General features: G+C 43.9%; 5 protein-coding genes and 1 pseudogene across 5 annotated transcripts; all 6 read left to right on the forward strand.

Annotated features, from left to right (window-relative positions):
- The first annotated feature begins 2,068 nt into the window (after nt 1–2,068).
- LOC123746576 (adhesive plaque matrix protein-like) lies at nt 2,069–3,484 on the forward strand. Its single transcript, XM_045728190.2, has 3 exons — nt 2,069–2,096; nt 2,232–2,366; nt 2,724–3,484. Exons 2-3 carry the CDS (start codon nt 2,232–2,234, stop codon nt 3,165–3,167), a joined length of 579 nt encoding a protein of 192 aa, XP_045584146.2. The 5' UTR covers nt 2,069–2,096; the 3' UTR covers nt 3,168–3,484.
- Nucleotides 3,485–6,028: 2,544 nt separating this feature from the next.
- LOC123746575 (adhesive plaque matrix protein-like) lies at nt 6,029–7,345 on the forward strand. Its single transcript, XM_045728189.2, has 3 exons — nt 6,029–6,056; nt 6,189–6,323; nt 6,650–7,345. The coding sequence occupies exons 2-3, from the start codon at nt 6,189–6,191 to the stop codon at nt 7,091–7,093; spliced, it is 579 nt and encodes a 192-aa protein (XP_045584145.2). The 5' UTR covers nt 6,029–6,056; the 3' UTR covers nt 7,094–7,345.
- A 2,639-nt stretch (nt 7,346–9,984) lies between these two features.
- Nucleotides 9,985–11,313, forward strand: LOC123746577 (adhesive plaque matrix protein-like). The gene is made up of 3 exons (XM_045728191.2): nt 9,985–10,012; nt 10,148–10,282; nt 10,814–11,313. The coding sequence occupies exons 2-3, from the start codon at nt 10,148–10,150 to the stop codon at nt 11,255–11,257; spliced, it is 579 nt and encodes a 192-aa protein (XP_045584147.1). The 5' UTR covers nt 9,985–10,012; the 3' UTR covers nt 11,258–11,313.
- Nucleotides 11,314–14,368: 3,055 nt separating this feature from the next.
- Nucleotides 14,369–15,630, forward strand: LOC123746574 (adhesive plaque matrix protein-like). Its single transcript, XM_045728188.2, has 2 exons — nt 14,369–14,503; nt 14,934–15,630. Exons 1-2 carry the CDS (start codon nt 14,369–14,371, stop codon nt 15,375–15,377), a joined length of 579 nt encoding a protein of 192 aa, XP_045584144.1. The 3' UTR covers nt 15,378–15,630.
- Nucleotides 15,631–18,228: 2,598 nt separating this feature from the next.
- Nucleotides 18,229–19,847, forward strand: LOC123746579 (adhesive plaque matrix protein-like). The gene is made up of 3 exons (XM_045728192.2): nt 18,229–18,256; nt 18,392–18,526; nt 19,154–19,847. Exons 2-3 carry the CDS (start codon nt 18,392–18,394, stop codon nt 19,595–19,597), a joined length of 579 nt encoding a protein of 192 aa, XP_045584148.1. The 5' UTR covers nt 18,229–18,256; the 3' UTR covers nt 19,598–19,847.
- A 2,389-nt stretch (nt 19,848–22,236) lies between these two features.
- LOC123746449 (adhesive plaque matrix protein-like) lies at nt 22,237–23,343 on the forward strand (annotated as a pseudogene).
- The last annotated feature ends 4,055 nt before the right edge of the window (nt 23,344–27,398 follow it).

The raw sequence follows: 27,398 nt of genomic DNA on the forward strand, positions 1-27,398 counted from the left end.
AAGAGGTCACGGTGTCAAGGTCAACAATGTTCCAGCGCAAATGTCTTCAACTGAAGAATTGTGTCGAGTGGTTTCTGGAGTGTCATGACTGGTCGGTAGGGCGACGACATCCCGACTAGCATAGCAGAGTTCGATGCCCGATGGGCCAAGTGGTTGGGTACCGTTCATTCCCTCCGTCCTCATATCCCAGCCTCTTTGAAAAATATTCCTTCCAAGTCTTATATAATTATTTTAGCTTGGCGCTTTCTTCTGAGAATTACCATTCCTTAATCTTCGCGACGAGGTAAGACGAACTGTGAGACAAATTATTCCTCTGGTGATATAAATTGACATCAAACTCCAGTGGGAAGGAGTTGCTGTAGACACTTTGGTGCCAACGACGGGGTGAAGAGGACAGTGTCAAGTATGACACTCAACATATCTTTCATGAGCCTAACAATACATAAAGTTTATGTAATCTCTACACACACAACCACACCATTACCAGGGATATCCTGACCACCATTACCAGGGATATCCTGACCACCATTACCAGGGATATCCTGACCACCATTACCAGGGATATCCTGACCACCATTACCAGGGATATCCTGACCACCATTACCAGGGATATCCTGACCAGCAACTCTGAACTAATCGAGAGCTACACCGACAACTGGTGACTATATATACCAGAAGCATTTCACATCAAACACTCTCATCCAATTATCAACAGCCAGCTTACACCAAGTGCGTCCTACCAACAATACGACCAAGTACGTCCTACCAACAATGCGACCAAGTGCGTCCTACCAACAATACGACCAAGTCCGTCCTACCAACAATAAGCCCCAGTCCGTCCTACCAACAACACGACCAAGTGAGACCAGCCAGTTTTCACCCAAACCACCGCCGCACTCGACCAGGTTACAACACACAACTGAAGTACTTGCTCGAACGTAATCATCCTGGCTTAAGGTTTTCTCTTCTTAATTACTTTATCTTACCATCTTTCTCTTGACACAGCTACATGCAATACTGCTGTGCTTCTTCTCTTCCATCCCCTTTCCCTCGGCCTCTGCCGATGCTAAGTGTAAACTTAGCATAACAAGTTCGGCCCATTAAAAGATTCGAAAACAAATTTGACGTTATTTTTTAATAATTTACTTTCCAAATGAAGAAGAAGCCGAGGTATATGTATATAATTAATTCTGAAATGACTGATATAAGCTTTAGTGCGGGACAATGCTACACTGACCTTGCCAGCAGCTGTGGTAGTGAAGATTGATGAATGCTCCAGACTGAGACCAGGTGTGGTACTGATAGTTCAGAATGCCCCATTAATGCTCCAGACTGAGAGCAGCTATGGGATTACAGGTTCAGAATGCTCCACTAATCTTCCAGACTGAGAACAGGTGTGGTAGTGTAGGTTCAGAATGCTCCAACAATGCTCCAGACTGACATTTGAAAGCACCTGTGGGAACTCAAAATTATTAATTTCCTTCAATATATCAAAATCTTTATTTTTTTTAATATGAAATTTCAACCACACAAATAGAATAAAGAAAAACCATAAAATAACAACAAAAATAAAAAACTATTACAAGTTACAAATACAAATAAAAGCAACTGTTTTACTTCATATATCGATACAAATACTTCTTTGTTGAGTGCAGTTGAGAATTATAAATGAACAGAAATGTATCACGTAAACAGATATATAATGATAAAATATTAAGGTAATAACTTAGGATCGAACCAGCGTCCCTGGAGTTCTCTCACACACACACGGACAAGGGTTGGATCCCAAGGTATAACCTCTTAAGATATAACTGTGGTCAGCACAGCCCATCCAAAACCACATATAGCTCCCCCAGGTCCTGGTCATTCCCCCCCAGAGGACCCCGTTCCCCGGGGGGTTAGAAGGCTCGACGCCTCATCATCCGGGTAATGGTCCCACAGCTCTTTAACACAGCCTTCGTCTCCAAGGTCACCATCACCACCACCTCTGGCAACCCAGGAAGGTGCAGCAGCCCCCTGCGCTATATATATACAAGAGCGTTCTAGCCACAATCATCAGTCTCTCTCCTGCTCTTGCACTGCTAACAACCCCTCAAGTGAGCGCTTGGGTTACATATTCATTACCTTCTTCACTTCTATACAAGACAATGTGATGATTACTACATGATGAGAAACACGTAGAAATATCTTCTTTTTAGTGTGTTTATGTATTGAATATTTTCTTCTGGCAGATGATGTCATCAAGTTTGTTTGTGGTGGTGTTGGGTGTGGTGGCAGCGGTGGGGGCTGACCCCAGCTACCCCCAACCCGCCCCCTGCTACCCCAAGACCCAGTACGTCACCCAGTACCAGACGCAGGTCCAGCAGGTCAGTACTGGGGCAGGTCCAGTCGGTCAGTACTGGTGCAGGTAAAGCAGGTCAGTACTGGGGCAGGTCCAGTAGGTCAGTACTGGGGCAGGTCCAGTAGGTCAGTACTGAGGCAGGTCGAGCAGGTCATTACTGGGGCAGGTCGAGCAGGTCAGTACTTGGCTAATTACAACAAATCAGAAATAGGACAATTCATCAAATCTGGAAAACATTATAAACCAAACAAATAATTGGGATGAAAACAAACAAAACCAAAATACGGTTAGACTTTGAAGTGAAAGACAAACTATTCTTTGTCTACATTTTCATTCTGGAAAAGTAAATACAAATGTTTTTAATACGTTTTTCTCCTCGCAGGTTCCTGTGTATACGACTGTGTACAAGACCCAGGTCGTCCCCACCACCCTCTACCAGACCCAGTACCAGACCCAGTACGTGACCAAGTACGAGACCCAGTACGTTCCCCAGTACGTCACCGAGACCGTCTACAAGACCCAAGTCCAGTACCAGACCCAGTACGTAACCAAATACCAGACCCAGTACCAGACCCAATACGTCACCAAGACCGAGTATGTCCCCCAGTACATCACTCAGACCCAATACCAAACCCAGTACGTTACACAGACCCAGTACCAGACCGTGTACAAGACCGAATACGTCCCCCAGTACGTCACCAAGACCCTGGTACAGTACCAGACCCAGTACCAGACCCAAGTGGTCCCAGAGTACCACACGGTCACCAAGACCCAGCAGACCTACAAGACGGTCTGCCCCAAGCCCTCCTACGGCTACAGCTACTGAAGGACCGGTCAGCCAGCAGACCTACAAGACGGTCTGCCCCAAGCCCTCCTACGGCTACAGCTACTGAAGGACCGGTCAGCCAGCAGACCGGAGGGCGCCCCCCCAAACTGTTCACCGTCAGGAGTCAACATGATATCTTATGGGCCCAGAAAACCTTACTATTTATAACATCGAATACAACACTAACCGATATCTCTTCTCTCTATATTATATATGTATAATATATTGTATATGTATATATATGTATATCCAAGTCCTTAAAACGATTATATACGAGTAGACTAGAAAACAAGTCTAAATAAAATTTGAATTGACAATTTATTATTATTCAGTTTTATCCTATTGTATAAACTGTATACACTTTTATCTCCATGGGCACGAAAAGCATGTTGTGAAGACTATTTATGTATATGAATAATAACATCGAAATAAAAGGTATCTTTTGAATGCCATTGATCAGATTCACAAGATCTATTACTGTCAGTAGACTTTTAAATGACACAGTGTTGTTAATGTAGGTATGATAACGGGCCGACCTGCTCGGGAATCGCACCCAGGACCAGTTAGTTGTGAGCCGACTGTGGTTACCACTGCGCTTCTTTCCCTTCTTCTGCATCTACGTATTTTTATTCCACTTGTGCTTCTTCCTTTCTTAATTCTTCACGTGACACAATAGCTCCTCCAGTCATGACACTCATGACAGTGTCATTACCTGTGCTCGAGAAGGAGCACGTCATTAACTGTTGACACCTGTCATGTTCTGGGCCTCCAGGCAAGAGGTCACGGTGTCAAGGTCAACAATGTTCCAGCGCAAATGTCTTCAACTGAGGAATTGTGTCGAGTGGTTTTTGGAGTGTCTAGACTGGTCGGTAGGGCGACGACATCCCGACTAGCATAGCAGAGTTCGATGCCCGATGGGCCAAGTGGTTGGGTACCGTTAATTCCCTCCGTATTCATATCCCAGCTCTTTGAAAAAATATTCCTCCCAAGTCTTATATAATTATTTTAGCTTGGCGCTTTCATCTGAGAATTACCATTCCTTAATCTTCGCGACGAGGCAAGACGAACTGTGAGACAAATTATTCCTCTGGTGATATAAATTAACATCAAACTCCAGTGGGAAGGAGTTGCTGTAGACACTTTGGTGCCAACGACGGGGTGAAGAGGACAGTGTCAAGTATGACACTCAACATATCTTTCATGAGCCTAACAATACATAAAGTTTATGTAATCTCTACACACACAACCACACCATTACCAGGGATATCCTGACCACCATTACCAGGGATATCCTGACCACCATTACCAGGGATATCCTGACCACCATTACCAGGGATATCCTGACCACCATTACCAGGGATATCCTGACCACCATTACCAGGGATATCCTGACCAGCAACTCTGAACTAATCGAGAGCTACACCGACAACTGGAGACTATATATACCAGAAGCACTTCACATCAAACACTCTCATCCAATTATCAACAGCCAGCTTATACCAAGTGCGTCCAACCAACAATACGACCAAGTCCGCCCTACCAACAATACGACCAAATACATTCTACCAATAATACGACCAAGTCCGTCCTACCAACAATACGACCAAGTACGTCCTACCAGCAATACGACCAAGTGAGACTATCCAGTTTTCACCCAAACCACCGCCGCGCTCGACCAGGTTACAACACACAACTGAAGTACTTGCTCGAACGTAATTATCCTGGCTTAAGACCTTTTCTTCTTAATTATTTCATCTTACCATCTTTCTCTTGACACAGCTACATACAATAATGCTGTGCTTCTCTTCCATCCCCTTTCCCTCGGCCTCTGACGATGCTAAGTGTAAACTTAGCACAACACGTTCGGCCCATTAAAAGATTCACAAGAATTTTTGGCATTATTATTTTTGTTTAAATTTACATTCCAAATGAAGAAGCCGAGGTATATGCATATAATTAATTCTGGAATCACTGATATAAGCTTTAGTGCGGGACAATGCTACACTGACCTTGCCAGCAGCTGTGGTACTGAAGATTGATGAATGCTCCAGACTGAGAGCAGGTGTGGTACTGTAGGTTCAGAATGCTCCAGACTGAGACCAGGTGTGGTACTGATAGTTCAGAATGCCCCACTAATGCTCCAGACTGAGAGCAGCTATGGGATTATAGGTTCAGAATGCTCCACTAATCTTCCAGACTGAGAACAGCTGTGGTACTATAGGTTCAGAAAGCTCCACCATTGCTCCAGACTGACATTTGAAAGCACCTGTGGGAACTCAAAATTATTAATTTCCTTCAGTGCCTCAAAATCTCTTTTTTCAATATGAAATTTCAACCACATAAACAGAATAAAGAAAAACCATACAACAAAAACATCAAAAAATAATTACAAGTTACAATTACAAATAATAACCGGTTTTATTTCAAATATCAATAGAAATATTTATTTATTTATTGAGTGAAGTTGAGAAGTATAATTGAACAGAAATAAATGACAAAAAACACAGCAATGAGAAAATATTGAGATAATATCTTGTGATCGAACCCGCGTCCCTGGACTCCTCAGGCACACACGAGGACGCAGGTTGGATCCCAAGGTATAACCTCTTGTGATATAACTGTCGGTCAGCACAACCCATAACTCCCCCAGGTCCTTGTCATTCCCCCCAGAGGACCCCGTTCCCCGGGGGGTTGGGAGGCTCGACGCCTCATCATCCGGGTAATGGTTCCACAGCTCTTTAACACAGCCTTCGTCTCCAAGGTCACCATCACCACCACCTCTGGCAACCCAGGAAGGTGCAGCAGCCCCCCGCGCTATATATATACAATAGCGTTCTAGCCACAATCATCAGTCTCTCTCCTGCTCTTGCACTGCTAACAACCCCTCAAGTGAGCGCTTGGGTTACATATTCATTACCTTCTTCACTTCTATACAAGACAATGTGATGATTACTACATGATGAGAAACACAGAAATATCTTCATTTTGTGTGTTAATGTATTGATTATTTTCTTCTAGCAGATGATGTCATCAAGTTTGTTTGTGGTGGTGTTGGGTGTGGTGGCAGCGGTGGGGGCTGACCCCAGCTACCCCCAACCCGCCCCCTGCTACCCCAAGACCCAGTACGTCACCCAGTACCAGACGCAGGTCCAGCAGGTCAGTACTGGGGCAGGTCCAGTAGGTCAGTACTGGGGTAGGTCCAGTAGGTCGGTACTGGGGCAGGTCCAGCAGGTCAGTACTGGGGCAGGTCCAGTAGTATTGGGGCAGGTTTAGTAGGTCAGTACTTGGCCAATTACAACAAATCAGAAATAGGACAATTCATAAAATCTGGAAAACATTATAAACCCAACAAATAATTGGGATGAAAACAAACAAAACAAAATACGGTTAGACTTTGAGGTGAAAGAAAAACTATTCTTCGTCTACATTTTCATTCTGGAAAAGAAAATACAAATGATTTTAATACGTTTTTCTCCCCGCAGGTTCCTGTGTATACGACTGTGTACAAGACCCAGGTCGTCCCCACCACCCTCTACCAGACCCAGTACCAGACCCAGTACGTGACCAAGTACCAGACCCAGTACGTTCCCCAGTACGTCACCGAGACCGTCTACAAGACCCAAGTCCAGTACCAGACCCAGTACGTAACCAAATACCAGACCCAGTACCAGACCCAATACGTCACCAAGACCGAGTATGTCCCCCAGTACATCACTCAGACCCAATACCAAACCCAGTACGTTACACAGACCCAGTACCAGACCGTGTACAAGACCGAATACGTCCCCCAGTACGTCACCAAGACCCTGGTACAGTACCAGACCCAGTACCAGACCCAAGTGGTCCCAGAGTACCACACGGTCACCAAGACCCAGCAGACCTACAAGACGGTCTGCCCCAAGCCCTCCTACGGCTACAGCTACTGAAGGACCGGTCAGCCAGCAGACCGGAGGGCGCCTCCCCCAAACTGTTCACCGTCAGGAGTCAACATGATATCTTATGGGCCCAGAAAACCTTACTATTTATAACATCGAATACAACACTAACCGATATCTCTTCTCTCTATATTATATATGTATAATATATTGTATATGTATATATATGTATATCCAAGTCCTGTAAAACGATTATATACGAGTAGACTAGAAAACAAGTCTAAATAAAATTTGAATTGACAATTTATTATTATTCAGTTTTATCCTATTGTATAAACTGTATACACTTTTATCTCCATGGACACGAAAAGCATGTTGTGAAGACTATTTATGTATATGAATAATAACATCGAAATAAAAGGTATCTTTTGAATGCCATTGATCAGATTCACAAGATCTATTACTGTCAGTAGACTCATTAATGACAGTGTTGTTAATGCAGGTAAGCTAACGGCCCGACCTGTTCGGGAATCGCACCCAGGACCAGTTAGTTGTATGCAGACTGTGGTTACCACTGCGCTTCTTTCTCTTCTTCTTCTGCATCTACATATTTTTATTCCACTTGTGCTTCTTCCTTTCTTAATTCTTCACGTGACACATTAGCTCCTTCAGTCATGACACTCATGACAGTGTCATTACCTGTGCTCGAGAAGGAGCACGTCATTAACTGTTGACACCTGTCATGTTCTGGGCCTCCAGGCAAGAGGTCACGGTGTCAAGGTCAACAATGTTCCAGCGCAAATGTCTTCAACTGAAGAATTGTGTCGAGTGGTTTCTGGAGTGTCATGACTGGTCGGTAGGGCGACGACATCGCGTCTAGCAGAGCGGAGTTCGATGCCCGATGGGCCAAGTAGTTGGACACCGTTCATTCCCTCCGTCCTCATATTCCAGCCCCTTGTCCCAATATTCCTTTCAAGTGCTATATACTTATTTCAATTTGGCGCTTTGTGCTGGGAATTGCCATTCCTTAATCTTCGCGACGAGGTAAGACGAACTGTGAGACAAATTATTCCACTGGTGATATAAACTGATATCAAACTCCAGTGGGAAGGAGTTGCTGTAGACACTTTGGTGCCAACGACGGGGTGAAGAGGACAGTGTCAAGTATGACACTCAACATATCTTTCATGAGCCTAACAATACATAAAGTTTATGTAATCTCTACACACACAACCACACCATTACCAGGGATATCCTGACCACCATTACCAGGGATATCCTGACCACCATTACCAGGGATATCCTGACCAGCAACTCTGAACTAATCGAGAGCTACACCGACAACTGGAGACTATATATACCAGAAGCACTTCACATCAAACACTCTCATCCAATTATCAACAGCCAGCTTACACCAAGTGCGTCCTACCAACAATACGACCAAGTACATCCTACCAACATTACGACCAAGTGCGTCCTACCAACAATAAGACCAAGTACGTCCTACCAACAATACGACCATGTACGTCCTACCAACAATACGACCAAATACGTCCTACCAACAATACGACCAAATACGTCCTACCAACAATACGACCAAGTACGTCCTACCAACAATACGACCAAGTGCGTCCCACCAACAATACGACCAAGTACGTCCTACCAAGAATACGACCAAGTACGTCCTACCAACAATACGACCAAGTGCGTCCTACCAAGAATACGACCAAGTACGTCCTACCAACAATAAGCCCCAGTCCGTCCTACCAACAACACGACCAAGTGAGACCAGCCAGTTTTCACCCAAACCACCGCCGCACTCGACCAGGTTACAACACACAACTGAAGTACTTGCTCGAACGTAATCTTCCTGGCTTAAGGCTTTCTCTTCTTAATTACTTTATCTTATCATCTTTCTCATGACACAGCTACATGCAATACTGCTGTGCTTCTTCTCTTCCATCCCCTTTCCCTCGGCCTCTGAGGATGCTAAGTGTAACTTTAGCACAACACGTTCGGCCCATTAAAAGATTCACAAGAATTTTTGGCATTATTATTTTTGTTTAAATTTACATTCCAAATGAAGAAGAAGCTGAGGTATATGCATATAATTAATTCTGGAATCACTGATATAAGCTTTAGTGCGGGACAATGCTACACTGACCTCGCAAGCAACTGTAGTAGTGAAGATTGATGAATGCTCCAGACTGAGAGCAGCTGCGGTACTGTAGATTCAGAATGCTCCTCTAATCCTCTAGACTGGGAGCAGGTCTGTTACTGATGGTTCAGAATGCTCCACCAATGCTCCAGACTGATATTTGAAAGCACCTGTGGTAACACAAAATTATTAATTTCCTTCAGTATCTCAATTTTTTTTGTTTTTTTTCAAAATGAAATTTAAACCACAAACAGAATAAAGAAAAACCATTAAACAACAAAAATATAACAAAATTATTACAAGTTACAAATACAAATAAAAACAACTGTTTTACTTCATATATCGCTACAAATACTTCTTTGTTGAGTGAAGTTGAGAAGCATAAATGAACAGAAATATATCACGTAAACACAGCAATACAATGAGAAAATATTGAGGTAATAACTTGGGATCGAATCCGCGTCCCTGGACGCCTCAGACACAGGCACGGATGCGGGTTAGATCCCAAGGTATAACCTCTTGTGATATAACTGTGGTCAGCACAACCCATCCAAACCACATATAGCTCCCCCAGGTCCTTGTCATCCCCCCAGAGGACCCCGTTCCCCGGGGGGTTAGGAGGCTCGACGCCTCATCATCCGGGTAATGGTACCACAGCTCTTTAACACAGCCTTCGTCTCCAAGGTCACCATCACCACCACCTCTGGCAACCCAGGAAGGTGCAGCAGCCCCCCGCGCTATATATATACAAGAGCGTTCTAGCCACAATCATCAGTCTCTCTCCTGCTCTTGCACTGCTAACAACCCCTCAAGTGAGCGCTTGGGTTACATATTCATTACCTTCTTCACTTCTATACAAGACAATGTGATGATTACTACATGATGAGAAACACGTAGAAATATCTTCTTTTTAGTGTGTTTATGTATTGATTATTTTCTTCTGGCAGATGATGTCATCAAGTTTGTTTGTGGTGGTGTTGGGTGTGGTGGCAGCGGTGGGGGCTGACCCCAGCTACCCCCAACCCGCCCCCTGCTACCCCAAGACCCAGTACGTCACCCAGTACCAGACGCAGGTCCAGCAGGTCAGTACTGGGGCAGGTCCAGTAGGTCAGTACTGGTGCAGGTAGAGCAGGTCAGTACTGGGGCAGGTCCAGCAGGTCAGTACTGGGGCAGGTCCAGCAGGTCAGTACTGAGCCAGGTCCAGCAGGTCAGTACTGAGGCAGGTCCCGCAGGTCAGTACTGGGGCAGGTCCAGCAGGTCAGTACTGGGGCAGGTCCAGCAGGTCAGTACTGGGGCAGGTCCAGCAGGTCAGTACTGGGGCAGGTCCAGCAGGTCAGTACTGGGGCAGGTCCAGCAGGTCAGTACTGAGCCAGGTCCAGCAGGTCAGTACTGAGGCAGGTCCCGCAGGTCAGTATTTGGCCAATTACAACAAATCAGAAATAGGACAATTCATCAAATCTGGAAAACATTATAAACCAAACAAATAATTGGGATGAAAAAAAACAAAAACAAAATACGGTTAGACGTTAAAGTGAAAGACAAACTATTCTTTGTCTACATTTTCATTCTGGAGAAGTATATACAATGTTTTTAATGCGTTTTTCTCCTCGCAGGTTCCTGTGTATACGACTGTGTACAAGACCCAGGTCGTCCCCACCACACACTACCAGACCCAGTACCAGACCCAGTACGTGACCAAGTACCAGACCCAGTACGTTCCCCAGTACGTCACCGAGACCGTCTACAAGACCCAAGTCCAGTACCAGACCCAGTACGTAACCAAATACCAGACCCAGTACCAGACCCAATACGTCACCAAGACCGAGTATGTCCCCCAGTACATCACTCAGACCCAATACCAAACCCAGTACGTTACACAGACCCAGTACCAGACCGTGTACAAGACCGAATACGTCCCCCAGTACGTCACCAAGACCCTGGTACAGTACCAGACCCAGTACCAGACCCAAGTGGTCCCAGAGTACCACACGGTCACCAAGACCCAGCAGACCTACAAGACGGTCTGCCCCAAGCCCTCCTACGGCTACAGCTACTGAAGGACCGGTCAGCCAGCAGACCGGAGGGCGCCTCCCCCAAACTGTCACCGTCAGGAGTCAACATGATATCTTATGGGCCCAGAAAACCTTACTATTTATAACATCTAATACAACACTAACCGATATCTCTTCTCTCTATATTATATATGTATAATATATTGTATATGTATATATATGTATATCCAACTCCTGTAAAACGATTATATGCGAGTAGACTAGAAAACAAGTCTAAATAAAATTTGAATTGACAATTTATTATTATTCAGTTTTATCCTATTGTATAAAATGTATACACTTTTATCTCCATGGACACGAAAAGCATGTTGTGAAGACTTTCAAATATATGAATAATAACATCGAAATAAAAGGAATCTTTTGAATGCCATTGATCAGATTCACAAGATCTATTACTGTCAGTAGACTCATTAATGACAGTGTTGTTAATGTAGGTAAGATAACGGGCCGACCTGCTCGGGAATCGCACCCAGGACCAGTTAGTTGTAAGCAGACTGTGGTTACCACTGGGCTTCTTTCTCTTCTTCTGCATCTACATATTTTTATTCCACTTGTGCTTCTTCCTTTCTTAATTCTTCACGTGACACATTAGCTCCTCCAGTCATGACACTCATGACAGTGTCATTACCTGTGCTCGAGAAGGAGCACGTCATTAACTGTTGACACCTGTCATGTTCTGGGCCTCCAGGCAAGAGGTCACGGTGCCAAGGTCAACAATGTTCCAGCGCAAATGTCTTCAACTGAAGAATTGTGTCGAGTGGTTTTTGGAGTGTCTAGACTGGTCGGTAGGGCGACGACATCCCGACTAGCATAGCAGAGTTCGATGCCCGATGGGCCAAGTGGTTGGGTACCGTTCATTCCCTCCGTCCTCATATCCCAGCTCTTTGAAAAAATATTCCACCCAAGTCTTATATAATTATTTTAGCTTGGCGCTTTCATCTGAGAATTACCATTCCTTAATCTTCGCGACGAGGTAAGACGAACTGTGAGACAAATTATTCCTCTGGTGATATAAATTAGCATCAAACTCCAGTGGGAAGGAGTTGCTGTAGACACTTTGGTGCCAACGACGGGGTGAAGAGGACAGTGTCAAGTATGACACTCAACATATCTTTCATGAGCCTAACAATACATAAAGTTTATGTAATCTCTACACACACAACCACACCATTACCAGGGATATCCTGACCACCATTACCAGGGATATCCTGACCACCATTACCAGGGATATCCTGACCACCATTACCAGGGATATCCTGACCACCATTACCAGGGATATCCTGACCAGCAACTCTGAACTAATCGAGAGCTACACCGACAACTGGAGACTATATATACCAGAAGCACTTCACATCAAACACTCTCATCCAATTATCAACAGCCAGCTTACACCAAGTCCGTCCTACCAACAATACGACCAAGTACGTCCTACCAACAATGCGACCAAGTACGTCCTACCAACAATACGACCAAGTACGTCCTACCAACATTACGACCAAGTACGTCCTACCAACAATACGACCAAGTACGTCCTACCAACAATACGACCAAGTGCGTCCCACCAACAATACGACCAAGTACGTCCTACCAACATTACGACCAAGTACGTCCTACCAACAATACTACCAAGTACGTCCAACAATACGACCAAGTACGTCCTACCAACAATACGACCAAGTGCGTCCTACCAACAATACGACCAAGTGGAACCAGCCAGTTTTCACCCAAACCACCGCCGCACTCGACCAGGTTACAACACACAACTGAAGTACTTGTTCGAACGTAATCATCCTGGCTTAAGGCTTTCGCTTCTTAATTATTTCATCTTACCATCTTTCTCTTGACACAGCTACATGCAATACTGCTGTGCTTCTCTTCCATCCCCTTTCCCTCGGCCTCTGACGATGCTAAGTGTAAACTTAGCATAACAAGTTCGGCCCATTAAAAGATTCGAAAACAAATTTGACGTTATTTTTTAATAATTTACTTTCCAACTGAAGAAGAAGCCGAGGTATATGGATATAATTAATTCTGAAATCATTGATATAAGCTTTAGTGCGGGACAATGCTACACTGACCTTGCCAGCAGCTGTGGTAGTGAAGATTGATGAATGCTCCAGACTGAGACCAGGTGTGGTACTGACAGTCCGGATTGCCCCACTAATGCTCCAGACTGAGACCAGGTGTGGTACTGATAGTTCAGAATGCCCCACTAATGCTCCAGACTGAGAGCAGCTATGGGATTATAGGTTCAGAATGCTCCACTAATCTTCCAGACTGAGAACAGCTGTGGTACTATAGGTTCAGAATGCTCCACCAATGCTCCAGACTGACATTTGAAAGCACCTGTGGGAACACAAAATTATTAAGTTCCTTCAGTATCTCAAAATCTCTTTTTCAATATGAAATTTCAACCACATAAACAGAATAAAAAAAAACACATAACAAAAACATAAAAAAATTACAAGTTACAATTACAATAACGACAGTTTTACTTCAAATATGAATACAAATATTTTATTACTGAGTGAAGTTGAGAAAGTATAAATGAACATACATGACAAAACACAGGAATGAGAAAATAATGAGGTAATATCTTGTGATTGAACCCGCGACCCTGAACTCCTCAGACACACACGGACGCAGGTTGGATCCCAAGGTATAACCTCTTATGATATAACTGTGGTCAGCACAACCCATCCAAACCACATATAGCTCCCCCAGGTCCTGGTCATTCCCCCCCAGAGGACCCCGTTCCCCGGGGGGTTAGGAGGCTCGACGCCTCATCATCCGGGTAATGGTACCACAGCTCTTTAACACAGCCTTCGTCTCCAAGGTCACCATCACCACCACCTCTGGCAACCCAGGAAGGTGCAGCAGCCCCCCGCACTATATATATACAATAGCGTTCTAGCCACAATCATCAGTCTCTCTCCTGCTCTTGCACTGCTAACAACCCCTCAAGTGAGCGCTTGGGTTACATATTCATTACCTTCTTCACTTCTATACAAGACAATGTGATGATTACTACATGATGAGAAACACAGAAATATCTTCATTTTGTGTGTTAATGTATTGATTATTTTCTTCTAGCAGATGATGTCATCAAGTTTGTTTGTGGTGGTGTTGGGTGTGGTGGCAGCGGTGGGGGCTGACCCCAGCTACCCCCAATCCGCCCCCTGCTACCCCAAGACCCAGTACGTCACCCAGTACCAGACGCAGGTCCAGCAGGTCAGTACTGGGGCAGGTCCAGTCGGTCAGTACTGGTGCAGGTAGAGCAGGTCAGTACTGGGGCAGGTCCAGCAGGTCAGTACTGGGGCAGGTCCAGTCGGTCAGTACTGGTGCAGGTAGAGCAGGTCAGTACTGGGGCAGGTCCAGCAGGTCAGTACTGGGGCAGGTCCAGCAGGTCAGTACTGAGTCAGGTCCAGCAGGTCAGTACTGGGGCAGGTCCCGCAGGTCAGTATTTGGCCAATTACAACAAATCAGAAATAGGACAATTCATCAAATATGGAAAACATTATAAACTAAACAAATAATTGGGATGGGAACAAAAAAAACAAAATACGGTTAGACTTTAAAGTGAAAGACAAACTATTCTTTGTCTACATTTTCATTCTGGAGAAGTATATACAATGTTTTTAATGCGTTTTTCTCCTGGCAGGTTCCTGTGTATACGACTGTGTACAAGACCCAGGTCGTCCCCACCACACACTACCAGACCCAGTACCAGACCCAGTACGTGACCAAGTACCAGACCCAGTACGTTCCCCAGTACGTCACCGAGACCGTCTACAAGACCCAAGTCCAATACCAGACCCAGTACGTAACCAAATACCAGACCCAGTACCAGACCCAATACGTCACCAAGACCGAGTATGTCCCCCAGTACATCACTCAGACCCAATACCAAACCCAGTACGTTACACAGACCCAGTACCAGACCGTGTACAAGACCGAATACGTCCCCCAGTACGTCACCAAGACCCTGGTACAGTACCAGACCCAGTACCAGACCCAAGTGGTCCCAGAGTACCACACGGTCACCAAGACCCAGCAGACCTACAAGACGGTCTGTCCCAAGCCCTCCTACGGCTACAGCTACTGAAGGACCGGTCAGCCAGCAGACCGGAGGGCGCCTCCTCAAACTGTTCACCGTCAGGAGTCAACATGATATCTTATGGGCCCAGAAAACCTTACTATTTATAACATCGAATACAACACTAACCGATATCTCTTCTCTCTATATTATATATGAATAATATATTGTATATGTATATATATGTATATCCAAGTCCTGAATGACGATTATATACGAGTAGACTAGAAAACAAGTCTAAATAAAATTTGAATTGACAATTTATTATTATTCAGTTTTATCCTATTGTATAAAATGTATACACTTTTATCTCCATGGACACGGAAAGCATGTTGTGAAGACTATTTATGTATATGAATAATAACATCGAAATAAAAGGTATCTTTTGAATGCCATTGATCAGATTTACAAGATCTATTACTGTCAGTAGACTCATTAATAACAGTGTTGTTAATGCAGGTAAGCTAACGGCCCGACCTGTTCGGGAATCGCACCCAGGACCAGTTAGTTGTAAGCAGACTGTGGTTACCACTGCGCTTCTTTCTCTTCTTCTTCTGCATCTACATATTTTTATTCCACTTGTGCTTCTTCCTTTCTTAATTCTTCACGTGACACATTAGCTCCTTCAGTCATGACACTCATGACAGTGTCATTACCTGTGCTCGAGAAGGAGCACGTCATTAACTGTTGACACCTGTCATGTTCTGGGCCTCCAGGCAAGAGGTCACGGTGTCAAGGTCAACAATGTTCCAGCGCAAATGTCTTCAACTGAAGAATTGTGTCGAGTGGTTTCTGGAGTGTCATGACTGGTCGGTAGGGCGACGACATCGCGTCTAGCAGAGCGGAGTTCGATGCCCGATGGGCCAAGTAGTTGGGCACCGTTCATTCCCTCCGTCCTCATATTCCAGCCCCTTGTCCCAATATTCCTTTCAAGTGCTATATACTTATTTTAATTTGGCGCTTTGTGCTGGGAATTGCCATTCCTTAATCTTCGCGACGAGGTAAGACGAACTGTGAGACAAATTATTCCTCTGGTGATATAAATTAACATCAAACTCCAGTGGGAAGGAGTTGCTGTAGACACTTTGGTGCCAACGACGGGGTGAAGAGGACAGTGTCAAGTATGACACTCAACATATCTTTCATGAGCCTAACAATACATAAAGTTTATGTAATCTCTACACACAACCACACCATTACCAGGGATATCCTGACCACCATTACCAGGGATATCCTGACCACCATTACCAGGGATATCCTGACCAGCAACTCTGAACTAAACGAGAGCTACACCGACTACTGGAGACTATATATACCAGAAGCACTTCACATCAAACACTCTCATCCAATTATCAACAGCCAGCTTACACCAAGTGCGTCCTACCAACAATACGACCAAGTACGTCCTACCAACAATACGACCAAGTGCGTCCTACCAACAATAAGACCAAGTACGTCCTACCAACAATACGACCATGTACGTCCTACCAACAATACGACCAAATACGTCCTACCAACAATACGACCAAATACGTCCTACCAAAAATACGACCAAGTACGTCCTACCAACAATACGACCAAGTGCGTCCTACCAAGAATACGACCAAGTACGTCCTACCAACAATAAGCCCCAGTCCGTCCTACCAACAACACGACCAAGTGAGACCAGCCAGTTTTCACCCAAACCACCGCCGCACTCGACCAGGTTACAACACACAACTGAAGTACTTGTTCGAACGTAATCATCCTGGCTTAAGGCTTTCTCTTCTTAATTACTTTATCTTATCATCTTTCTCTTGACACATCTACATGCAATACTGCTGTGCTTCTCTTCCATCCCCTTTCCCTCGGCCTCTGACGATGCTAAGTGTAAACTTAGCATAACAAGTTCGGCCCATTAAAAGATTCGAAAACAAATTTGACGTTATTTTTTAATAATTTACTTTCCAAATGAAGAACAAGCCGAGGTATATGGATATAATTAATTCTGAAATCATTGATGTAAGCTTTAGTGCGGGACAATGCTACACTGACCTTGCCAGCAGCTGTGGTAGTGAAGATTGATGAATGCTCCAGACTGAGACCAGGTGTGGTACTGATAGTTCAGAATGCCCCACTAATGCTCCAGACTGAGAGCAGCTATGGGATTATAGGTTCAGAATGCTCCACTAATCTTCCAGACTGAGAACAGCTGTGGTACTATAGGTTCAGAATGCTCCACCAATGCTCCAGACTGACATTTGAAAGCACCTGTGGGAACACAAAATTATTAATTTCCTTCAGTATCTCAAAATACCTTTTTTCAATTTGAAATTTCAACCACATAAACAGAATAAAGAAAACCATAAAACAACAACAAAAACATAACAAAATAATTATAAGTTACAATTACAAATAAAAACAACTGTTTTACTTGATATATCGATACAAATATTTATTTATTTAGTGAAGTTGAGAAGTATAAATGAACAGAAATACATCACATGAACACAGCAATGAGAAAATAATGAGGTAATATCTTGTGATCGAACCCGCGTCCCTGGACTCCTCAGACATAGTCACGGACGCAGGTTGGATCCCAAGGTACAACCTCTTGTGATGTAACTGTGGTCAGCACAACCCATCCAAAACAACATATAGCTCCCCCAGGTCCTGGTCATTCCCCCCAGAGGACCCCGTTCCCCGGGGGGTTGGGAGGCTCGACGCCTCATCATCCGGGTAATGGTCCCACAGCTCTTTAACACAGCCTTCGTCTCCAAGGTCACCATCACCACCACCTCTGGCAACCCAGGAAGGTGCAGCAGCCCCCCGCGCTATATATATACAAGAGCGTTCTAGCCACAATCATCAGTCTCTCTCCTGCTCTTGCACTGCTAACAACCCCTCAAGTGAGCGCTTGGGTTACATATTCATTACCTTCTTCACTTCTATACAAGACAATGTGATGATTACTACATGATGAGAAACACGTAGAAATATCTTCTTTTTTGTGTGTTTATGTATTGATTATTTTCTTCTAGCAGATGATGTCATCAAGTTTGTTTGTGGTGGTGTTGGGTGTGGTGGCAGCGGTGGGGGCTGACCCCAGCTACCCCCAACCCGCCCCCTGCTACCCCAAGACCCAGTACGTCACCCAGTACCAGACGCAGGTCCAGCAGGTCAGTACTGGGGCAGGTCCAGCAGGTCAGTACTGGTGCAGGTCCAGTAGGTCAGTACTGGGGTAGGTCCAGCAGGTCAGTACTGGGGCAGGTCCAGCAGGTCAGTACTGGGGCAGGTCCAGCAGGTCAGTACTGGGGCAGGTCCAGCAGGTCAGTACTGGGGCAGGTCCAGTAGGTCAATACTGGAGCAGGTCCAGTCGGTCAGTACTGGTGCAGGTAGAGCAGGTCAGTACTGGGGCAGGTCCAGTCGGTCAGTACTGGTGCAGGTAAAGCAGGTCAGTACTGGGGCAGGTCCAGTAGGTCAGTACTGAGGCAGGTCGAGCAGGTCATTACTGGGGCAGGTCGAGCAGGTCAGAACTGAGGCAGGTCGAGCAGGTCAGTAATAGGCTATGTCAATACTGGGACAGGTCGAGCAGGTCAGTACTTGGCTAATTAAAATAAATCAGAAATAGGACAATTCGTCAGTTCTGGAACTCATAAACCAAACAGATTATTAGGATGAAAACAAAGAAATACGTATACAAAATACGTTTAGACTTTGAAGTGAAAGGCAAACTATCCTTTGTCTGCAATTTCATTCTTCGAAAAGTAAATATAAATGTTTTTAATGCGTTTTTCTCCTCGCAGGTTCCTGTGTATACGACTGTGTACAAGACCCAGGTCGTCCCCACCACCCTCTATCAGACCCAGTACCAGACCCAGTACGTGACCAAGTACCAGACCCAGTACGTTCCCCAGTACGTCACTGAGACCGTCTACAAGACCCAAGTCCAGTACCAGACCCAGTACGTAACCAAATACCAGACCCAGTACCAGACCCAATACGTCACCAAGACCGAGTATGTCCCCCAGTACATCACTCAGACCCAATACCAAACCCAGTACGTTACACAGACCCAGTACCAGACCGTGTACAAGACCGAATACGTCCCCCAGTACGTCACCAAGACCCTGGTACAGTACCAGACCCAGTACCAGACCCAAGTGGTCCCAGAGTACCACACGGTCACCAAGACCCAGCAGACCTACAAGACGGTCTGCCCCAAGCCCTCCTACGGCTACAGCTACTGAAGGACCGGTCAGCCAGCAGACCGGAGGGCGCCTCCCCAAACTGCTCACCGTCAGGAGTCAACATGATATCTTATGGGCCCAGAAAACCTTACTATTTATAACATCCAATACAACACTAACCGATATCTCTTCTCTCTATATTATATATGTATAATATATTGTATATGTATATATATGTATATCCAAGTCCTTAAAACGATTATATACGAGTAGACTAGAAAACAAGTCTAAATAAAATTTGAATTGACAATTTATTATTATTCAGTTTTATCCTATTGTATAAACTGTATACACTTTTATCTCCATGGACACGGAAAGCATGTTGTGAAGACTATTTATGTATATGAATAATAACATCGAAATAAAAGGTATCTTTTGAATGCCATTGATCAGATTTACAAGATCTATTACTGTCAGTAGACTCATTAATAACAGTGTTGTTAATGTAGGTAAGCTAACGGCCCGACCTGTTCGGGAATCGCACCCAGGACCAGTTAGTTGTGAGTCGACTGTGGTTACCACTGCGCTTCTTTCTCTTCTTCTTCTGCATCTACATATTTTTATTCCACTTGTGCTTCTTCCTTTCTTAATTCTTCACGTGACACATTAGCTCCTTCAGTCATGACACTCATGACAGTGTCATTACCTGTGCTCGAGAAGGAGCACGTCATTAACTGTTGACACCTGTCATGTTCTGGGCCTCCAGGCAAGAGGTCACGGTGCCAAGGTCAACAATGTTCCAGCGCAAATGTCTTCAACTGAAGAATTGTGTCGAGTGGTTTTTGGAGTGTCATGACTGGTCGGTAGGGCGACGACATCCCGACTAGCATAGCAGAGTTCGATGCCCGATGGGCCAAGTGGTTGGGTACCGTTCATTCCCTCCGTCCTCATATCCCAGCTCTTTGAAAAAATATTCCTCCCAAGTCTTATATAATTATTTTAGCTTGGCGCTTTCATCTGAGAATTATCATTCCTTAATCTTCGCGACGAGGTAAGACGAACTGTGAGACAAATTGTTCCACTGGTGATATAAATTAACATCAAACTCCAGTGGGAAGGAGTTGCTGTTGACACTTCGGTGCCAACAACGGGGTGAAGAAGACAGTGTCAAGTATGACACTCAACATATCTTTCATGAGCCTAACAATGCATAAAGTTTATGTAATCTCTACACACACAACCACACCATTACCAGGGATATCCTGACCACCATTACCAGGGATATCCTGACCACCATTACCAGGGATATCCTGACCACCATTACCAGGGATATCCTGACCACCATTACCAGGGATATCCTGACCACCATTACCAGGGATATCCTGACCACCATTACCAGGGATATCCTGACCAGCAACTCTGAACTAATCGAGAGCTACACCGACAACTGGAGACTATATATACCAGAAACACTTCACATCAAACACTCTCATCCAATTATCAACAGCCAGCTTACACCAAGTGCGTCCTACCAACAATACGACCAAGTACGTCCTACCAACAATGCGACCAAGTGCGTCCTACCAACAATACGACCAAGTCCGTCCTACCAACATACGACCAAGTGAGACCAGCCAGTTTTCACCCAAACCACCGCCGCACTCGACCAGGTTACAACACACAACTGAAGTACTTGCTCGAACGTAATCATCCTGGCTTAAGGCTTTCTCTTCTTAATTACTTTATCTTATCATCTTTCTCTTGACACATCTACATGCAATACTGCTGTGCTTCTCTTCCATCCCCTTTCCCTCGGCCTCTGACGATGCTAAGTGTAAACTTAGCATAACAAGTTCGGCCCATTAAAAGACTCGAAAAAAAATTTGACGTTATTTTTTAATAATTTACTTTCCAACTGAAGAAGAAGCCGAGGTATATGGATATAATTAATTCTGAAATCATTGATATAAGCTTTAGTGCGGGACAATGCTACACTGACCTTGCCAGCAGCTGTTGTAGTGAAGATTGATGAATGCTCCAGACTGAGAGCAGCTCTGTTACTGTAGGTTCAGAATGCTCCACCAATGCTCCAGACTGACATTTGAAAGCACCTGTGGGAACACAAAATTATTAAGTTCCTTCAGTATCTCAAAATACCTTTTTCAATATGAAATTTCAACCACATAAACAGAATAAAAAAACACATAACAAAAACATAAAAAAATTACAAGTTACAATTACAATAACGACAGTTTTACTTCATATATGAATACAAATATTTTATTACTGAGTGAAGTTGAGAAAGTATAAATGAACATACATGACAAAACACAGGAAAGAGAAAATAATGAGGTAATATCTTGTGATCGAACCCGCGACCCTGAACTCCTCAGACACACACGGACGCAGGTTGGATCCCAAGGTATAACCTCTTATGATATAACTGTGGTCAGCACAACCCATCCAAACCACATATAGCTCCCCCAGGTCCTGGTCATTCCCCCCCAGAGGACCCCGTTCCCCGGGGGGTTAGGAGGCTCGACGCCTCATCATCCGGGTAATGGTACCACAGCTCTTTAACACAGCCTTCGTCTCCAAGGTCACCATCACCACCACCTCTGGCAACCCAGGAAGGTGCAGCAGCCCCCCGCGCTATATATATACAAGAGCGTTCTAGCCACAATCATCAGTCTCTCTCCTGCTCTTGCACTGCTAACAACCCCTCAAGTGAGCGCTTGGGTTACAAATTCATTACCTTCTTCACTTCTATACAAGACAATGTGATGATTACTACATGATGAGAAACACAGAAATATCTTCATTTTGTGTGTTAATGTATTGATTATTTTCTTCTAGCAGATGATGTCATCAAGTTTGTTTGTGGTGGTGTTGGGTGTGGTGGCAGCGGTGGGGGCTGACCCCAGCTACCCCCAACCCGCCCCCTGCTACCCCAAGACCCAGTACGTCACCCAGTACCAGACGCAGGTCCAGCAGGTCAGTACTGGGGCAGGTCCAGTAGGTCAGTACTGGGGTAGGTCCAGTAGGTCAGTACTGGGGCACGTCCAGCAGGTCAGTACTGGGGCAGGTCCAGTAGTATTGGGGCAGGTTTAGTAGGTCAGTACTGGGGCAGGTCCAGTAGGTCAGTACTGAGGCAGGTCCCGCAGGTCAGTACTTGGCCAATTACAACAAATCAGAAATAGGACAATTCATAAAATCTGGAAAACATTATAAACCAAACAAATAATTGGGATGAAAACAAACAAAAACAAAATACGGTTAGACTTTGAGGTGAAAGAAAAACTATTCTTCGTCTACATTTTCATTCTGGAAAAGAAAATACAAATGATTTTAATACGTTTTTCTCCCCGCAGGTTCCTGTGTATACGACTGTGTACAAGACCCAGGTCGTCCCCACCACACACTACCAGACCCAGTACGTGACCAAGTACCAGACCCAGTACGTTCCCCAGTACGTCACCGAGACCGTCTACAAGACCCAAGTCCAGTACCAGACCCAGTACGTAACCAAATACCAGACCCAGTACCAGACCCAATACGTCACCAAGACCGAGTATGTCCCCCAGTACATCACTCAGACCCAATACCAAACCCAGTACGTTACACAGACCCAGTACCAGACCGTGTACAAGACCGAATACGTCCCCCAGTACGTCACCAAGACCCTAGGTACAGTACCAGACCCAGTACCAGACCCAAGTGGTCCCAGAGTACCGACACGGTCACCGAAGACCCAGCAGACCTACAAGACGGTCTGCCCCAAGCCCTCCTACGGCTACAGCTACTGAAGGACCGGTCAGCCAGCGGACCGGAGGGCGCCTTCCCAAACGGTTCACCGCCAGGAGTCAACATAGTATCTCATGGGCCCAGAAAACCTTACTATTTATAACATCTAATACAACACTAACCGATATCTCTTCTCTCTATATTATATATGTATAATATATTGTAGTATGTATATATATGTATATCCAAGTCCTGTAAAGACGATTCTCTACGAGTAGATTAGAGAATAAGCTTAAATAAAATAATGATTGAAAATGTATTGTTCTATTTTGGCCTATTGTGTAAACTGGATACACTTTTATCATCAAAAGACACGAACGCACAATTTTGTCAAGGTCTATTATATTCAATGGACACTTTTGTCCATTGACAAGTGTTATAAATGTAAATAAATGTCCCACTCTCACTGGGAATCGAACCCAGGACTAGTGGGTTGTGAGCCCACTGCTCTAACCATTGCACTTTTGTCTTTTATAATCTACATGTACATTTTTTGTTCCACTTCCTGCTTTTCTAAATCTTCTTTCGACATATTTGCTGCTCTCTTCATATCTACAGGCAATATAGATTCCTTCAATCACCACCGTCCCATCCCAAATCCTAATCCTGACCCCTTCCAAGTGCTATAGAGTTGTAATGGCTTGGTGCATTCTCCTGATAAGTTCCCTTCCCCCCTATAGGCAATATGTTGTTGTAGTTGTTTTGCTAAGACTTTTACTCGGCCTCTGAAGATGCTAAGTTAAACCTTAGCAAAACATGTTCTGCCCATTCAAGTTTTCAAAGGAATTTTGATGGGTAAATTTTGTAATGTCCATTTGAAATAAAAAAGGACATGAGAAATATAGACATTTTTCATTCCATTATTATTGATTTAAGCTGTGGAAATCAACATTTAGAATGCTCCATTAATGCTCCGACTTTACTTCCAAGCAGTTGTAGTACAGAAGATATGAGAATGCTCCACTAATGCTCCAGTCTGACCTTCCAAACAGCTGAAGTACAGAAGAGTGAGAATGCTCCGCTAATGCTCCAGTCTGACCTTCCAAACACCTGCAGTACAGAAGAGTGAGAATGCTCCACACTGACCTTCCAAACACCTGCAGTACAGAAGTGAGAATGCTCCACTAATGCTCCAGTCTGACCTTCCAAACATCAGCAGTTATAGAAGAGTGAGAATGCTCCACTAATGCTCCAGACTGACCTTCCAAACACCTGCAGTAAAGAAGAGTGAGAATGCTCCACTAATGCTCCACACCGACCTTCCAAACATCAGCAGTTACAGAAGAGTGAGAATGCTCCACTAATGCTCCAGACTGACCTTCCAAACACCTGCAGTAAAGAAGAGTGAGAATGCTCCACTAATGCTTCACACCGACCTTCCAAACATCAGCAGTTACAGAAGAGTGAGAATGCTCCACTAATGCTCCAGTCTGACCTTCCAAACATCAGCAGTTACAGAAGAGTGAGAATGCTCCACTAATGCTCCAGACTGACCTTCCAAACATCAGCAGTTACAGAAGAGTGAGAATGCTCCACTAATGCTCCAGACTGACCTTCCAAACATCAGCAGTTACAGAAGAGTGAGAATGCTCCACTAATGCTCCACACTGACCTTCCAAACACCTGCAGTACTGAATATCACACTAATCATATTACTATTTAATTAAACTTGCTCGTTAACGCAGAAACAGCCTCATTACACACCATATAATAGATTACAATTTGCTACGTTGAAAAAAACCACTCAGCTATCCTAACAGTTGTTGTTAAAGATTCGCTACCTGGAACAAAAAGTTCCAAGTAGCACAGGCTATGGTGAGCCCGTAGAGGTCCTAACATTTACATGCATTATACCTATGTTGCTTTAGCTTTGTTTTAATTCTTTACCGGTTTGACCTACCCGAAGGCCACTTAAGTTTCCAGATCATGTAATTCTAGGAAACTTCTAGGAAAATTCTAGGATCATGTAATTTCTAGGCCACTTAAGTTTCCAGATCATGAAATTTGCTTTTTTGTCAAATACAAATTCTGTAATATATATATATTACAAAAAATATTTATACAAGTGCAATGTATTTTTGGTTCTGTTTTTTATTAAACAAATTCTATACGGTTTTGCTTCAAGGAATAAAATTGCAACTATTATGAAATATTTTACATGTTGACCAGACCACACACTAGAAGGTGAAGGGACGACGACACAATCCACTTGAGAATGGTCCAGGACGGACCGAAACGTCGTCGTCGTCCCTTGCACCTTCTAGTGTGTGTGGTCTGGTCAACATACTTTAGCCACGTTATTGTGACTCATCGCCTGCATTTGACATGTTATTATATTATAAATAAAATAGTTGGAGAAAGGAAATATTAAAGTTATAAATATATTTCCTTGATTCAGTCAGTTCATGTCCATTTGTAGTTAATGAATGTAACCTGAATCATTCAGTGGTTGGTAATGAATACAATCTGAATCATTCATTGCTTGATTGTGACTACAAACTGAATCATTCATTGGTTGGTAAGGAATACAATCTGACTCATTCACTGCTTGGTTGTGAATACAATCTGAATCATTCACTGCTTGGTTGTGAATACAATCTGTATCATTCACTGCTTGGTTGTGAATACAATCTGAATCATTCATTGTTGGTAAGGAATACAATCTGAATTATTCATTGGTTGGTAATGAATATAATCTGAATCATTCATTGCTTGATTGTGAATACAATCTGTATCATTCATTGGTTGGTAATGAATACAATCTGACTCATTCATTGCTTGGTAATGCATACAATCTGAATCATTCATTGCCTTGATTGTGAATACAATCAGAATTATTCACTGCCTTGGTTGTGAATACAATCTGAATCATTCAGTGCTTAGTAATGAATATCTGAATGATTCAGTGTTTAGTGATGAATATCTGAACGATTCGGTGCTTGGAAATGTATACAATCTTGATTGGAGAGTATTGTATAAGAGAACAAGCCGGAACGCGGATATGGCCGCTACTGGACTTGAGCCAGGCAGGAATGCACAGTCACTATTGACTTAAGCAATTGTGCATTCTGCCTGAGCCATAAGAGCCACGCAATTTGTCACTAGAGAGAAGGGAAGAATACAAAAAAAAAGGAGAAAGTGAACGCTGATAAATTAGGGAATGAGAGAGAGAGACAGAGAAATAAACACACTTACACAGAAGCCAAGACACTTAGAGAAATACAGAGAAACAAATGAAAGATGTCCTCCAATTGGCGCACGTAAGACAATCTTAGTTTGAGTGTGAATCTTACATTGGCGATGTCCAAGCTTTAAGTGTCTGTGGGTTCTGTATCAGACCTAAAGAGCTTAAAACTGTCACGATTTGACAACAGAGATGCTTTAAGTGTCTGTGGGTTCTGTATCAGACCTAAAATGCTTAAAACTGTCACGATTTGACAACAGAGATGCTTTAAGTGTCTGTGGGTTCTGTATCAGACCTAAAGAGCTTAAAACTGTCACGATTTGACAACAGAGATGCTTTAAGTGTCTGTGGGTTCTGTATCAGACCTAAAATGCTTAAAACTGTCACGATTTGACAACAGAGATGCTTTAAGTGTCTGTGGGTTCTGTATCAGACCTAAAATGCTTAAAACTGTCACGATTTGACAACAGAGATATAGGGAAGTGGGTTACCTAGTTCTAATTTAATTTGTTTCTATGATTCATGTGGTTTTGATTTAGATTTAGCCGTTTTGATGGTGTCATTATGATGAACTATATTTCTATGAGGCGTGTTAGTCATAGCGATATTAAGATTATTTATTCTGTGCATCGGGAAGTTTATTCATGGTGATCTTTGACGGGTTGACCACCATCATTCCCGTTAGCTTCTATTGACGGATTTAATAGTGAACACCGAGTGATGCTGTGAACTCTCACAATACGTCATATGGTGAACATCCTCACCCTACCATGGGCGTAAGGAGGCCGAACATCCTCACCTTGAGTGATCTTCAGCAAGGTGAACACTGTTCACTGATCATTGAACAATCACCGGCGATGTTCTGGTGCCTAT

The sequence above is a fragment of the Procambarus clarkii genome, chromosome 90 (assembly GCF_040958095.1).
Source record: "Procambarus clarkii isolate CNS0578487 chromosome 90, FALCON_Pclarkii_2.0, whole genome shotgun sequence".
In the NCBI taxonomy this organism is placed as follows: domain Eukaryota; kingdom Metazoa; phylum Arthropoda; class Malacostraca; order Decapoda; family Cambaridae; genus Procambarus; species Procambarus clarkii.